Source organism: Prunus avium, chromosome 4, assembly GCF_965620075.1.
Source record: "Prunus avium chromosome 4, drPruAviu1.hap1.1, whole genome shotgun sequence".
NCBI classification, from domain to species: domain Eukaryota; kingdom Viridiplantae; phylum Streptophyta; class Magnoliopsida; order Rosales; family Rosaceae; genus Prunus; species Prunus avium.
The window spans coordinates 23,787,512-23,803,304 of record NC_142287.1 but is presented as its reverse complement, the minus strand read 5'-3'; the positions used below and the strand labels follow the sequence as shown (position 1 = coordinate 23,803,304).

Below are 15,793 nucleotides of genomic sequence, written 5' to 3'. Positions count from 1 at the left end.
AAAGAAATTCCTAACAAAAATTGATCGGAGAAGAAAATGTTTGTTGAGAGATTTAAAAATATGAGGCCAGCAGCCGACTCAAGGTCCGTTTGCTCCTATTAGTTTATTGGAAATTGTCATATAGGAGCATCTCTAAAGGGAAGATGCAAAAGAGTAGGCAAACCTCATTTGCCTTGCCACATCAGCATTTTCGTGCTCAAGTAAGAGACAAATAGGTATGCAAAATATACCTACTCTCCCCAACAAGGCAATATTGTCTACTTCAAAGTGGAGGTATATTGAACCCCACATATTTCTATTATTATAAAATACAACTTTCTTTTGCTTTTTGTGGTGGGTGAAATGAGGTAAATGTAAAAGATGAAAATAAAAAATATAATATTACATTGCTAGTTCATCTGCCTGGTCCAGTTTTTTCCAAATTGAATAGGCAACATGCCACATCAGTCTTTATAGTACACTTTTGCCTACTTTATTTACATATACCCTTGGTGATGCTCCCGTTTGATAATTTTTCACATTTTTCTTAAAGATGGAGAGGAATTATATGGAGGAAAATAGAGTGGAGAATTGTGGTGGGAGAAGGAGAATAACCCTTCCCCCACCATCCATTGGCTTCATCCCTCCCTTTCCTTCCCTCCATACATTTTCATCTCTCTTACCAAAAAAAAAACTAAAAAAAACTAAAAACTAAAACGAAAAAAGAAAAAAGTACTAAAAAATGCCTTAACTTTTTATTAGAATGCAATATTGTACAGTTTGTACAATCTGTCTGTAGTGATGTAAAACTTGTTAAATGGATGGATTCAAACCCACGTGCTACTTCTCACTACTTGGGCTAGCAGAAGAGTTTCAGTCAAGGTGGATTCTCAAACATTTATCGGATTAGCAGATTATGAAAGTTAAAAAGTATTGCTTGCCATTGGGTATCTACATTCCATTTCCATAGGAATATATACTTTCGCAAAAGCGCTAATCAGCCATATAAAACCAGTTAGCTTCAGTTTATAAAAACCAACCTTAAAGCCAATGGGGTCTAGCCCAATAGAAAAGGGTATTATCTTGCAAATTGGTTGTCTCGGCTAATGGATTTGAGTCTTGCCAATGTAAAACCACTTTCTTACAACTTTCATCCCTAATACACCAGAGAGAATAATTACACACAGCAATCAAGACCTAACCACAAAGCTTTAAACAAGGTCATATCATGATTAACAATGATCATTGCTCCCCCTTATCTTATGCACTGGTACCTGGCAGTGGCACTGCCTTCTACTTCTTCCTAGGTGCTACCGAAGGAACCATAGATCATCCAGGAACTTCCTGCCCATAAACTCATTCATCATAAAGACTCTGATCACATCTTCCGGTTTCTGATTCACAGCTGAATGAATGTTGACAGTGTTTGGTGACTTCAAATCTGCACTTGGCTTATCTATCAGGACTTGTTCACGGGGTTTCCTGTATTCACTGAGTTCTTTCTCCAATCTGACTACATTAGCCTGCAATGCCTTCACATCCACTTCTGGCTCATGCACTTTCCTGTATTCAATGAAATCTTTCTTCAATCTGCGTAGATCCGCCTGCAATGCCTTCACATCCACTTCTTGTTTATCGGAGTCCTTCAAGTCTTTGATTGATTTATTAACAATATTGTAACCTACAAATCCACCTAAAAACAAGGATCAATGAATATATTTTGGTCTAGTTGTTTTGAGGAAAATACATGACGAAGAGAAGTTTTCTGTTGGAAATTTCTTACTAGAGCCTTCTTAAGTAAACCACTGTATATGATTTCAACAAGCAGCTATATATGAGCCATGCTCATACTCTCTTAACAGACACTCACATATTATGTCACCAGTCACCACGTTATCAATCAAAATTGTTTATCAAATAGAATCATGTTTGATCGTGTGGTCCAATCAATTTGACTAGATACAAAACATACAAAATAATACAAGCAATTTTCTAATAAACCTGTTAAGAGTCCAAGGGCAGAATTTGCCCCGGAAAATCAGCTTGTAAAGAAGGGTGTCCAAGAGCTCATAAACCATCCTAAGGTATAAGATATGCTATTTTTCCAATGTGTGATTCCACCACGCTCTTGTCGTCCAACTCTATTGACACTGGCCCAGATAGCCTTTTCCTTCCTTTGAGCGGCTTCACTAATCTACCAGTATTCAATGACTCGATATTAATCCAGCCAATACGTCGCCCCTTTCGTGAGGTGCATGGTGAAACTTGGGCTCTATGGGTAGAGGTTGATTTGTAAGGATGGGCTCTTAAATCATCCTAAAATATGCTATTTTTCCAAAGTGGGATCTCCAGTCCTAACAACCTACAATTTAAAGACGATTAAATTGGCACAATTAATTTTCCAAAAGGAAACAAATTTCAGTTTAATTTGTCCTAATTTCAAAGAAAATATTGAAAATTATACCAGAAAAACACGAATATCAATTTTTTTTTGTTTTTAAACTAAAAGTAATTTAACAAGTGATACGAGGAAGTAGCTAAACCTGGGATGGTTTTGAGGCCCTCGATGGTGGCGTGTGTAACGATGCTCTTGCCCAACCGGAGGATCTTGGAGCGGGCTTCCTCGTCCTGAAGGTAGTGGTTCAGGTTACCCCTGACGGCGCTATCGATATGGGTAACGGTGGCTGACCCATAACCGTAAGCGGTGAAGCACACGTTCTTCGCAGCCGTTACATCTGGTACGATCCGTTTGAGGGAACCGGGTGTGGGGCAACAGTTCGTGACGCCCGTTAGATCCGGAGCGTTGCGTTTCAGTGAATCGGTCGTCCCGGAAATGAAATCCCATATCCCCATTTTTCTCAGTAGATCAAAGCTCAGGTGAAGATTTGGTGCAAATTTTTTCTTTTTTCCGGTAATAAGAAAAAGTTGGTTCAAACTTCAAAATAGTGGGGTGAGAGGGTCCATAGTTCAATGCGCGCTTTTTTTCTTTTTCTCTTTTTTGAGGAAAGTTCGAAGCTTTCTTTTTCTCTTCTTTTTCTTTTTCCCTAAACCCTTTATTTACCCCCAACGAGGGAAAATAACTCTAAATTTAACTAAAAATTTAAAATTTAAGAGGAGAAATTTAGAAACTTAAGTGTGGAATTTATTAAATGATGTGTGGAAAAAATTGTGGAAATTAAGGTATCAAATTCCCAAGGTTAATTTCCACCGAAATATCTGTTATTTCACAATTTTCATAATGTCATTTACAAAATTCGACATACATAAATCCAAAAACTCAATTGCCATAAATCAAAATGATAGAAATCTAAATTCCTTCTTTTTAAAATTCTATATAATTTTCAATGTCTTCATCCAAATAGAGGATTAGAGTTACGAAGGAGGATTAATTAGCGGCATCATTGGGAAAAGAAATATTGAGTTAATTTTGAAACGTTTCATTTATAAATAAATAAAAATACGATTTTTCTTTTCTTTTCACAAATGATATTGAGAGAGAGATAAATGAACATAGACTTAAGATATACGGATAAATACTTTTAACCATTTAAGTTACAATATTCTTGTCCTATAAAATTCATTTTTAAATGAAGGATTGCACGAATCATTATAGTTGGGTCATATGTTAAGGTTATTCATGTTATATTGTAACCGAGTCATTTATTCGAATCCCACCTCGCACATCACTTGCCTGAATAAGATGATCAATTCAAGCCTAATTTTAGGGTCAAATAGCCTATTTTAACCCTCTTTAAGCCATTAAGAAGAACAGCAATTTGAGGATTGAGAAGTACAATGGTAAGTCTCAAACTGGCGAATACACTAACCAGTTATTTGCGAGGGGTTGTACATGGTTTAAGATGTGAGGAGTATAACTGTATATGATCACAAAACAAAAAATAAATAAGTTTAGATCCTCTATCATCTCTTATTGGATGAATATTCTTAATCAAATAGCTGAAAATTACATCCATATAAAACCCAAACCAAGAATGACCCATCCAATAAAATGGGAAATGAAAACGCCAAATTGAGAGTATACCATTCTCCTCCATATACCACAATGTCGTACAGTTCAACCATGTCAAGACTCAACAGGCAAGGATACAAGCAAAACAAAAACAAAAATATTCACAATGTTGGTTAACTTAAAGCTTAGAAACTTTGAAAAGGTATATACAAAAGATAGTCACAAGAGTGAGATGTTTTTTTTTTCCTGAGAGACACAAGAGTAAGATGTTTAGCTTGCCAAAAACATACAATCTTCAGTGCGTAACGGAACAGATCTGAACCCAGTTTTCCAGAAATACAGATATCCATGACGGGAGATTCTGCAATGCAGTTGATTAACAAATCAGAACAAATACCGCAAACGTAGTATCTTACCCAGGATCTGCATGAGGTTGAGAAAAAATGAAATTTGTATAGCAATAGTGGACACCTATTCGACCAAAAAACTGGACAGTACTCGGTGATTAAAGGTTTCATAACAAGAACAGTGTCTTCTAACCAACACAAGATCCTAGTGAAAGAAAAATGGCAGAGCAAGGTTTTGTGCCTACAAAAAATTTATGCATCTGAATCCGTCTTCACATGAAACAGCGCTTGCATTTTCCAATGTACGCAGATTACTCCCCTTCCTTCTTTTGGGAAGAAAATGAGGATCCAAGTGAATGGATAATAAAATAAACTTTTCCTATACCATGAGCTATTTTGTTTCATGCTTTAACAGTATATACATAGATCAAACACAACAAATAATTAAACTATTTGTCAGCCGGTTGAAACAGAGCACTAAAATAGTAGTTACATATATCTAGCTCCACAAAATAAAATTTCATCTGGAACTGACCGCTGCCTGAAAAAGGTTGGTTGGGTTCACATAGAAAGCCCAGCAAAAAGCAACTCCAACTCCTGTTCTTGTGATGCAGTTCTCTGATATACAAAGGAGCAAGAGGAACAGCAAAATAGAGTCAAATACTGGTATAAAATTCATTTCTCTTCTATTCCTAATCAGAATCATACACAAAACACAGAATATCATGCTCTACATCACAGCAGAGCAAACTGGTAATTAACAAAAACAAAACTGCAAAATTAAACAACTTTATCTTGTGGGTCTCCAATACCAATAGATTATAACTCACTTAAGCACCAAACCCATTGCATATTACGAGCAATCTAAGGTTAATAGCTAAACCATGCTTTATATAGCAAATAAAAATCCAATTTTTGTGTACCTGAATGGACAAAAGCTGCAGAATTTTGTTGAGAACCCGCAACCGATGAGTGACATAAGTACTGTTTGCAGGCAGCTTCTGCATCCTCTTCATCTCTTCGTGCACAGATGCCTCCTTCTCTACAGGCCCCAGTTTCTTCCACGGTGCTTTAGATCGGGCGCCGCAGCTATCTTCCATGGTCGCGTCAAGCGTGCTCATGCCCTTAGAAGGATCAATTGAATCCATTTTCAAGAAAGAAAAACAATTGCGAGTATTGGGTAATCAATCTAGGGTTTGGGACAGAAGAGAATTGTAAACCCCCAATTTCACTGTAGAACAACAAATAGAAATAGACGCTAAGCCTAACCCTAAAACAACAAAACGAAGGAAGGAGCTGACAGAGACTTTACAGTTACAAGTTCCCGTCTCCCCGCGCGGATTGATTTTAACTAAACGCACTGTCGTTGTTTCCAGCAAAACGCACGTTTTAGTTCAAATTACGCATTTTAGCCTATACCATGTCAATTTGGTTTTTTCCCTATGAACTCCGAATATATGTAAAGGGTGTAAATTATTTTACAAATTACTTTTGTTTCTAAAATTTGGGTGTTTTTGCGATGGTGAAGATCAGAATTTACCACGTCGTATATATGGTTTTATCGGAGAGTCTCCTTGATTTACCTATCTCAATTGATTCCAAAAGGGAAAAAAGAGATTTAATTTTTGTGGGTGCAGTGAGTAATTAAATTGGTTTTTTTTGGGAGTAGGGAAGGCAACAGACTAGTTTGGGGCCGAATATGACAATACTATCCTTGTCCTGCTCTCATTCCGAAAAGAATTTTCACAGAAATCCCCATTCCCGTTCTCGTCAAAGATGGTCTCCCAAACCCGACTCCAATTTTCTTTGCCATTTGAAAAATGAAATCTTCTTAAATCTAAATTAGTTAGGACTAATTGTACATGTGTATGTGTGTCGGGTGTTATATTCCTAAATGAAAACTTTTGTTTTCAATTTTTTTTTAACTAAACCATAATTGCATAGGTGGCCAAAAACATAAATCATATATTTCTCCCCGCCATAATCTCCATAATGAATTAGGAAAACAATTGCTTCCAGAAAATAACTACAGCAATAATACGCATATGGATTTCAACTAGCTGCTACAATTATTTTCTTTCATTCTTGAGTGCTATTAAAGTCATTGAAGAAATACAAACTACTATATATATATATATTAGTTGGATACCAAGAAAGAAAGGGAGTACTGGAAAGGGTGAGTGTGTGTTCACATGTATCAAGTTCCAATTGAAGAGAAGATTGAGAGAGATTGAGAGATGAAGAACATCTCCTTGTTATCAATGAGGGTTGGTTGAGTTGGTAAAGATCGTTGTCTTCGCTATCCAGGTTTAAGTTTGAGTCCTAATGCCAACAATCCCTCTTGGTGGGTAATTTATAAAAACCAAAAAAAGAAGCTCCCCCTATGTAAGTCCTCAAAGAAGGCTTGGTACGCCCTAGCCCTGGGATAGGTAGCCTCCCCTCCCTCCCCCTAAAGTTTTTTTCATCGAAAAAAACATCTACTTGTTTTTTGATTGTTATCATTTTCTAGTATTAACTTGTTATATTATGTTATAAATATATTATTTATTGAGGCGGGCTCGAGCATGGGGATAACAATACCACTCAAGACCTGTTTTTGATCAGGGATTTTTATAATTCGGGGATCCCCATACCTGCCCCCAATTTCCCCCCGAAATTTCCTCATTAGAGTCAGAGACCAGATGAGAACCCGTCTCGGTGGAAATTTTTGCCACTCGACATCCGAATTCAAAAAGTGATTAGCTTAAATTATGCTATTAACCAATCATACATATTTGATTACCAAGATTAATAGAAATAAAAATCAATGATGAAGACATGTCAACAGAAATGAATAGGATATTTAATTATTTCCTGCCTAGGAAAGCCAATAAGGAATCCAGCCATGTGGATATCATGACGAGGCCAACTATAAAACTTTATCCCACTTGTTATTAAGTGGGATAGAAAGATAGATTCCCACCATAATAATTCTTCCACTTTTTGTGATCATCCACCACAACTTATGACCTTCAAGACTCAAAACCACCCCCGCACCTACAAATAACAATTGAATTTTGCACTCTTGATTTGTTATTATTGTCTGCCAACAACTTCACTCCCTCATGAATATTATGTCATTCTATGATAATGGAGTAGCAATGTATATTAAGTTTATACTTTCCTCACATGTATGTTAATTTTGAACATGGAGAGGCATACATTCTATAAACCGACGAAAAAGTGAGGAACGAGAGTCACACTAACTCATAATGAGTTGCAAAGAAATGCTCTAATACCATGTTAGACAACCACTAACCCAATAAACTTAAACTGGCGAAAAATGAGCTAGGAATTTATACCAAGTTTACAATGAGCTAGAATTTTTTTTTTTTAAAGGAAAAAAAAAACAGTTGTAGGTGTTGTGGTGTTGTTAATGTTTGTTGAAATTTGTGAACTACACAACAAGCATAGATTTATAATTTTTCTTCTCATCTTGTTTTCGAATCAAATCACCTTGATTGTAGTATTGTATGATTGATCATTGACAACGACAATGTCATGGACTTAATTTCATAATTTGTGCCAAAATCAACCGCATTTTTTCTTCCCCCGCTAGATTAGCACTAGAGGAGACAAAAACTTCCCACCATCTAGCTTCCATTTCAATAATGTCATCCACCTAATACATATAATTGTTCAAAGATTAGTCAAAAAGTTGTCCAAAACTTTGATTTAATACCAAGAAGTGGAAACCCCATTAAAGACTAATTAACAATGAAATGTGATTATGCTGATTTATCTGTTATTTTACAGTTTTTACTAGGGTTATGAAATTTGGTGGATTTTTCGGGCTAAAATTCGTGAGCATTTGAATTTTTTTTAACAAACTCGAACTTAACTCGTTGTTTTAAGCTTGATTTGTAAGACTAATATATAGTTTTTAATCTCCAAATTGAAGAACTTATAATTGAAAACTAATAAATCAACATTAATCTATTTGTTTTGTGTTTGTGTTTGTCGTTATTTAGTGATAATACTATGAAAATTCCGAATACAACCTCCAAAGATTAGATGAGCATGCCATGTTAATATTTTATCCAAGAATAATTGAAGGCATTATGTAAGAATTTTTTTCTTATTTTCACAAAGCGATATTAACCGAGGCACTACTCTAGCCAACTGACCTAACTCAATATTTACGAACAACTCATGTTAAATTTATTTATTTATTATTATAAAAGTGTTTTTATGACGATCAAAGACTTCTAACAACGTTTTTTTTAACAAACTTAAATGTTTATTGATCATAAAAACTTTTTCTCGAGAATTTGCAAATTATAAACAAGAAAAACTGTTCAATGTGATCTAATTTTAATTGGGTCATTATTTTTGCACATGTAATAATCACAATGTTTTTTTTTTCTTCCATCTCTGAGAAAAAAAAAAAGAAAAAAAAAGTGAAAGAAAAAAAACAACACGCGGAGATAATAGGAAAGGCAAAAATAAAGTCAAGAGCGACGCTGCCTCGATCTCTGTCCTTCTCTCTTTCTTTTTTCTTTTGGTCGCATAATAATCAGAGAGACGAGAGAAAGAGAGAAAGAGCGTAAAGGACCAATTTGACCTTCGTCCGCGGAGCTGCTTTTTCTTCTTCGTCTTTTCTCGCGTCTGCTAGTTTTTCCTGTACGGTCACCATGAACGAGAAGGCCAACGTTACCAAGGAGCTCAACGCCAAGCACAGAAAGGTTATTCTTTTTCTGCTTAAATTTGATAATTTGTCATTTATCGGCCCAGTATTTTCAAAATGAGAAAATTTTCACCAACCTGCATCTTTTTCGTACAAATTTCTTTGGATCCTTGACTGTCGATTTCGGAATTGGATTTCGGTCTTGGTTTATATCTCTCCCTTTTGTTTCTCTATTTGTTTGCTGAGAGAAATTGAGAGAAGTGAGAGGATTGTGGAATTTTTGTGAATGATTGGAGTTCCGATTGGCTTTAATTAGATTTGTATATTTCAATGTGGATTTATGCAAATGAAATGTGATTATTGAAGTGTTGGATTTGGTGAGATTTGATCTAGAGCTCTGGGCCATGATTGGTTTTATTTGAATTTGTATCGATTCCGATGATAGCTTTTGTTGGTGCTACATATTTTACACTTCTTTTGTGAATGTGTGTGAAATTTGTATTTTGGGTATTTGTTTTTTTATCTTTTAATTTTTTTTGGGGCGTTTGGTCTAGTTTTAGATGATGAAATACGGAAATGGATGCGTAATAATGTAGTGATGGAATGGTGTTTAGTTTAAACCATGCTTAACAGTTATCTATAATTATCAGAGTATGTGATTATTAATTAATACCCGTTTGTTTTTATCGGTCATGTTAAGTGTTTTCTTCAAATTTATAATCTGAGAAGCTTGGAGAAGTTAGTCTTGAAGAGGATCCTTTCAAGGCATCTGTTGTCCTTTCTGTTTATGTGTGATTTTAAGATCATTTTCTGCTTTTAGTTTGTGAACTATGAAAATCCAATGGCCTTATTGGCATTCCATGTACGCGGTTTAAGGTCTGATTGTGATCCTACTGAATGTTAATTACCCTGCTGTATTTGTGCTACAAGTTATTGATATCTCTTTAAATAGTTACACTTTCTTTATATCATTTCCACAATTATAGTGGCCTCCAAGTTCAAGGTTCCTGAATCAGTATCTTGTATTTGCCTTTGTCCCTCTTTGATTATATTTAGAGGTTACATTCTTTATATTTTTTACTTTTTTTTTTCTTTAAACATATGCAGATACTGGAAGGGCTTCTTAAATTGCCAGAGAATAGGGAATGTGCTGACTGCAAAGCTAAGTACGTATCAGGAGGAATCCAAAAGAGATGATGTGCATATCATGATAGTGAACAATCAATTATAGAGAATGAAAATTGATTGAAGTTTTAACAGCTGTGAATTTAGGTGAACACTTATGAGTTTTGAATAATGATTTGATTTCTTTGCAGGGGTCCAAGATGGGCTAGCGTGAATTTAGGTATCTTTGTGTGCATGCAGTGTTCTGGGATCCACAGAAGTCTTGGGGTACACATATCGAAGGTGACGTTTTAATATTTTATGTGGCTTATTTGCAGTAATATTTTCTGAACTGAAGATTAGGTCTATTTAGATTTCTCTTGGTTTCTCTTTGAATGCTTTTTGACAGTAATATTAAGGTTCAGTAAATTACAATGAAGGGTAGACCCACAAAGCATTAGCTCTTGGTTTCTTGAAGATATCCTGAAATTCTATATCACTAACTGCCCCTTGGTGGTGGCCAACAGCACCATAGTGTCTTTCCATGCCTTGCCTAACAACTAATCCTGTTCTAACTAGCATTCTTTAGGCTATTACAGGTCAGAACAGTTTATAGGCCCTCAAAAAAAGGAAAAAAAGTCTAATGGCTCTCTCTCTCTCTCTCTATGAATGATCTTATGGTTTTTTTTATATTCAAAAATAACCTACCATCTCCTTTATTCAATGGAGACAATTATATAGGTTTCCACACCTCATATATTCTTTTTATTTTATTTTATTTAGCATCATATGCAGCCATAGGAATGTGGCTACCTCATGTTCATCTACATTTTCATTTCCTGGAGACTTATATAACTTTTTCTTTCCCTTCTAATTTTTAACTGCTTCATTCCCCACTTACAAATTAGTAGCTACAAGAACACTGTTATCCATGCGGTTGCAATGGGCTGATCTGAGTATTATTGGATTTTTCTGCAGGTGCGATCTGCTACTTTGGACACATGGCTTCCAGAGCAGGTTGCTTTTATTCAATGTAAGCTTGTCTTTGGGCTGCTAGCTTAGTTTTTCTTTTGATTGATGTTGATTTTCTTATGATTTTGGCAACATGTTATGATTTCATACAGCAATGGGAAATGAGAAGGCAAATAGTTACTGGGAAGCAGAGCTACCTCCAAACTATGACAGAGTTGGAATTGAGAATTTTATTCGTGCAAAGTGCGTGTCTGACGGTATCCCTAAGACCTAGCACCTATTTTTCGAGATTCAGTTACCGTCTATCATCAGTCTTTGTATGTTGATTTCTGCTTCTGGTAATTATTGGATATTCTCTTCAGGTATGAAGATAAGAGATGGGTTTCTAGGGACGGACAACCAAAACCACCTTCTAGAGGATGGGAAGAAAAAACTTCCACACATTGGCAGAGACCTGGAGAAAGAAGTGGGCATGGGTATGTAGGAAATTCTGAAAAAACTTTTGAGGAAAGGAAGAACATTCAATCAGCTAGTACACAACAAAGTGTTCCTGCTGCAAGAATCAGTCTTCCTGTTCCTCCAAAAGGTCCTGAACAGGTATGTCATACGGTGTTTCCCTGTTAACCTCTGTTTTTTTTTCGGTTTCTTTATTTTCGTTTTTGCATCATAGATGACTTGTGGTTGTTATCAAACTCTGCTTGTTACTTGTTTATATGTCAGATTTACTGATAGTTCATTTGTATGAACTAGATTTTCTAAGAGGGTGTGACACTGTGATACCCTGTTTTCTACTGAAATCATCTTCCTTCTAAAGAATCTTTTGGAACCAACTTATGTTATATGTTGGACATTAATGCATTAGCAATTCAGCATAATGTTGTTTGCAGACACAAAGCATACTAAAATCAAGTATCAATGATGTCGTAGCAATATTGAAATGTCTTTGGCATTCGGTCATCTAGAGTGTGAATATGGTCTACATGTCAATAAGGTTGAAGTAGGTGTCCTAGAGAGACATTTCTCAGGGTCTTGTTGAGTTCTCTTTTAACTTTCGTTTCAGTTTGGGTAATGGGGAGAAAATCTGTTATCGGGAGGATTTATGGTATGGGGAGTCCTCTTTTTAGATCACTTTCTCCTGAGTTTACTGGCTTCCCTTGTGTCATAATGCTTCAATAGCTAGTTTGCATGTTGCCTCTTCTTCATATTTTGTGGTGGAACTTCAATTTCTATTGGAATATGAGAGATCATGTGTGGAGATTTCTGCTCTTTTCTTTCTGATTGAAAACATTTCTCTTTCCCCTTCGAGAATAGACAGGAAGGATTGGCTCCTTGAGTCATCGGGCACCTTTTCGTGTAAATCTCTTTTCTGCAGTTTTTTATTTTTTTATTTTTATTTTATTTTTTATGATCACTTGTGTCCTCACTTTTATTCACATCCTTAATTATATGGAAGGCGAACATGCTTCCAATGCAAATTGCTTGTTTTTCCATCATTGGTGCACTATGTGCAAAGGAGTAGCTGACAGTATCAACCGCCTTTTCCTTTTTTGTGCGATGTTGAAATTCTGGTATAAAGCTTTTCCAGAGGGTTAGATTGAGTTGGGTGGTGCCATTGTTGTGATTTTTTACTTGATGAGAGGTTTTGTGCCTTTGGAGGTTGGGTGAAAGGTGTTGTGGAGGTGTAGTGTGCTAGAAATTTTTTGGGAGGCTTGGTCTGAAAGAAAGTTTTCCGGACAAGGCTGAATTCTGGGCCTCACTCTGCATTTAATGTCTTCTGAATTCCGAAATTCTGGTATAAAGCTTTTCCAGAGGGTTAGATTGAGTTGGGTGGTGCCATCGTTGTGATTTTTTACTTGTTTAGAGGTTTTGTGCCTTTGGAGGTTGGGTGAAAGGTGTTGTGGAGGTGTAGTGTGCTAGAAATTTTTTGGGAGGCTTTGTCTGAAAGAAAGTTTTCCGGACAAGGCTAAATTCTGGGCCTCACTCTGCATTTAATGTCTTCTGAATTCCGAAAATGTCCTTTCTTCATTCTAAACTTGGAATGGGAAGCTGCTCTCTCTTCGGGCAACATGTTTTACTTGGCTTCTTTTCATTGCTCGTTGCTTTCCTTGTTTCTGCCTAAAAGTGTATCTGCTGGTTTATTTTGTCTCTGTTGATTCTCTCTAAATGTATTTCGCATCCTGTAAAAATCAAATTGCATACTTAAGTTTGATTTTTTTGGCTCATTTCATATTTTATTGCGGTTGCTCCATTTGTTTCTATAATCCTCACTGCCTCTTTTTTTTTTTGGTTTCCATACCCTCCTTCATTACCTCGTTCATTTAAGAAATTGTAGTAGACCTTCTAAAAGTTTTGATGCATTGTTTATCTATATGTCGACAGGTTGTACATGTCCCAAGACCGCAAGATGTTCAGAAAATAGAACCAGCAGTTCCGCCAGGTGCAGCAACAAAGCAAGTTGTTGACACTGCTCCTCCTGCCCCTCCAAAAGTTGATTATGCTATTGACCTTTTCAACATGCTTTCAGTGGATGATGGTCCAAGTGAGAATGGTTCAGATGCAGCATCTGCTGAAGATAATGATTGGGCAGGTTTTCAGTGTACGTCTTTATTCCCCTCCCCATCACTCTGAGTGTTTTACTTTACTGGGATCCTGCTATCTGTTTGGTTCAGGCTTTTGCCATTCTGTTGAGGTTAAGAAATATGGTTGCGTTTAATCTGCAGCTGCTGAAAAGGCATCGACAGCTGCTGAAAAGGTAGCAACAGCTGAGAAAACTGCTCCATCGAGTGAAGCAGGGAGCCATAGTAAATCTTCATCAGGAATTGAGGATCTATTTAAAGATGTACCTTCACTGACACCTGTTTCAGAGAAACCCCCGAAAGACTTAAAAAATGATATTATGAGTCTTTTTGAAAAGGTATGTGCTTCATTATGACATTGACGTCCAATCAGAATTTGTTTGAAAAACATTTTATGAGTTTGATAATGTGATAATAAATTTCTTTTTGCTAGTTGGAAAAAGTGGTTCTCAAGTTGCTCCATTATTCAAGTTTGATTTGTTTAATTAAAAATCAAGCCTTAGAAATCAAGTCCAGTAAACTTTAAAAAACCTACTTTGGTTTTAAGTGAATTGAATTATCATCTTCTTGTTCTATTGCATAACATGGTATGTAGATGCATGTTATATTATGAAACGATTTGAATATTTGCAGTCCAGCATGGTGTCACCCTTCGCTATTCATCAGCAGCAACTTGCAATGCTGGCTCAGCAGCAGTCTCTTCTCATGGCTGCTGCAGCTAAATCTGCTGGCATGGATCAAAAGTTTCCTGGTATTATTCAACAACCTGTGTCCAATGGAAGCAATTTACCCTCCCAAAGTTGGCCAAATGTTGGCTACCAAATTCCAGGATTGATGATGCCTGTAGATGGACAGGCTGACCTACAGAAAGTTACACAGGTAGGGTCAGTAAGGCTTAATTATGTAATTTTGTTTCATTTATTTGCATCTATTGAATTTCTCATTTTGTTATGTTTCTTTTTTGGGTCAGAGTCAGACAAAGATCATGGGACCGGCACATCCCCCGGGGAGCTCTGTTCCATATTCAACTTCTAGGTATGTCATAAATCTCTGCCTGCCCTAGTTTGTGTTGCCACGTATGTGATGGGATTTTCGGATATGTTATTAAGGCATTTTTTAATATAATTTGAAATGGCTAAGCAAACGAAAAAAGATCCTAAGCAAATTGAGCCTGTGATGAAGATCCTAAGCAAAAAGGTCCTAATAACTTGGATTGCTGCTATTCTGCAATGGGCGCCTCTCTAACTTAATTGGTTAGTCGTTGACTGCCATGCCACCCTCCAACCCCCAAAATACCCAGCAGCCACAAATAAAATAAAGGGGAGAATACAATGTGAGCACTGCAATTTTATGCACTTAAATTGTTATTCAGGTTAGCCCATAGCAAGAGATCAAAATCTCAAGCAATTGCCCTGAGTTTTTCTCAATTTCCGTTGTGAATCTGGGAGCTGTACCTTTTCTGTGGGGAACAAAGTACATGCATTTCTTTGTGAACACTGTCCTACAATATTTGGCTTCAATTATTATTATCCCTATTGGACAAGCTTACACAGGAGACAGTGGAATGTGAAGCATCAAGTATCCATAACTTCATGATAATGCTAGTTTTGCTTCGTTAGCAGAATAATACATCCCTTACCTGGTTCCAGAGAAGGTTTTCAGAGTTTCTATTTGGATTCTATACCATAAACGTCAATGATTAAAACTTTTATCATTGTTATTTTCTTTGAATAGGGAATGGGTCGATAACCAATTGTTGATCTGTGCTTACATCATCATGCTACTGCTTCTCTTTTGCAGCTTTTATAATATGGCCCAAGTTAACCCAGCTAATGGTGCGAAAAACGATGGAGCGAATAAGACTCAATCTCTGCCTCCCGTATCATCAGCGACTTCTGCACAATCAGCAAAAGATTATGATTTCTCTTCTTTAACACAAGGGATGTTTGCAAAACAGTGAGGAGCCTTGGGGGTTGATAATCCTGGCCTTGTTATACCATACAAAAACAGTTGAATTACAGAAAAAATTTACCTATTTTTCCGTCCTCATTTCCACCTGTGCTGAGGTTGTAAACTATTTGTAGAGGCAGTACCACTTTTTAGCTTTTCTCTGGGTGATTACTTCATTTGTATGATTAGGTGCTATTTGAGTAATAAGATGGGTTTAGATTGATCAGAA

General features: G+C 36.4%; 3 protein-coding genes across 7 annotated transcripts; 1 reads left to right on the top strand and 2 right to left on the bottom strand.

Moving 5' to 3' along the window:
• Nucleotides 1–1,057: 1,057 nt before the first annotated feature.
• Nucleotides 1,058–2,978, bottom strand: LOC110772931 (uncharacterized). Of its 4 annotated transcripts, none has more exons than XM_021977421.2 (2): nucleotides 2,523–2,978; nucleotides 1,058–1,672 (listed from the first exon to the last, which is right to left on the bottom strand). In XM_021977421.2, exons 1-2 carry the CDS (start codon nucleotides 2,830–2,832, stop codon nucleotides 1,290–1,292), a joined length of 693 nt encoding a protein of 230 aa, XP_021833113.2. In that variant the 5' UTR covers nucleotides 2,833–2,978; the 3' UTR covers nucleotides 1,058–1,289. The 4 variants fall into 4 exon arrangements, with proteins under 4 accessions (XP_021833113.2, XP_021833114.2, XP_021833116.2 ...); XM_021977422.2 differs by having other exon boundaries at nucleotides 1,058–1,660; XM_021977424.2 differs by having other exon boundaries at nucleotides 1,058–1,660; nucleotides 2,631–2,975.
• A 901-nt stretch (nucleotides 2,979–3,879) lies between these two features.
• Nucleotides 3,880–5,620, bottom strand: LOC110772936 (uncharacterized). Of its 2 annotated transcripts, none has more exons than XM_088251502.1 (3): nucleotides 5,220–5,620; nucleotides 4,832–4,914; nucleotides 3,880–4,372 (listed from the first exon to the last, which is right to left on the bottom strand). In XM_088251502.1, the coding sequence occupies exons 1-2, from the start codon at nucleotides 5,442–5,444 to the stop codon at nucleotides 4,858–4,860; spliced, it is 282 nt and encodes a 93-aa protein (XP_088107628.1). In that variant the 5' UTR covers nucleotides 5,445–5,620; the 3' UTR covers nucleotides 3,880–4,372; nucleotides 4,832–4,857. The 2 variants fall into 2 exon arrangements, with proteins under 2 accessions (XP_088107628.1, XP_021833119.1); XM_021977427.2 differs by having other exon boundaries at nucleotides 3,880–4,310.
• A 3,186-nt stretch (nucleotides 5,621–8,806) lies between these two features.
• On the top strand, nucleotides 8,807–15,793 carry AGD5 (ARF-GAP domain 5). The gene is made up of 11 exons (XM_021977434.2): nucleotides 8,807–9,020; nucleotides 10,070–10,128; nucleotides 10,279–10,369; nucleotides 11,045–11,099; nucleotides 11,191–11,281; nucleotides 11,401–11,635; nucleotides 13,418–13,634; nucleotides 13,759–13,952; nucleotides 14,248–14,493; nucleotides 14,585–14,649; nucleotides 15,415–15,793. Exons 1-11 carry the CDS (start codon nucleotides 8,970–8,972, stop codon nucleotides 15,572–15,574), a joined length of 1,464 nt encoding a protein of 487 aa, XP_021833126.2. The 5' UTR covers nucleotides 8,807–8,969; the 3' UTR covers nucleotides 15,575–15,793.

Excerpts from the sequence above, each read along its gene's own strand:
- AGD5 (XM_021977434.2), top strand. The coding sequence starts at position 8,970 with ATGAACGAGAAGGCCAACGTTACCAAGGAGCTCAACGCCAAGCACAGA. Across the intron at positions 9,021-10,069 it reads TCAACGCCAAGCACAGAAAG|ATACTGGAAGGGCTTCTTAA; the intron begins GTTATTCTTTTT and ends AAACATATGCAG. Across the intron at positions 13,953-14,247 it reads TTATGAGTCTTTTTGAAAAG|TCCAGCATGGTGTCACCCTT; the intron begins GTATGTGCTTCA and ends GAATATTTGCAG.
- LOC110772936 (XM_088251502.1), bottom strand. The coding sequence starts at position 5,444 with ATGGATTCAATTGATCCTTCTAAGGGCATGAGCACGCTTGACGCGACC. Across the intron at positions 4,915-5,219 it reads TGCAGCTTTTGTCCATTCAG|AGAACTGCATCACAAGAACA; the intron begins GTACACAAAAAT and ends TTTGTATATCAG.
- LOC110772931 (XM_021977421.2), bottom strand. The coding sequence starts at position 2,832 with ATGGGGATATGGGATTTCATTTCCGGGACGACCGATTCACTGAAACGC. Across the intron at positions 1,673-2,522 it reads GGGCCTCAAAACCATCCCAG|GTGGATTTGTAGGTTACAAT; the intron begins GTTTAGCTACTT and ends CCTTGTTTTTAG.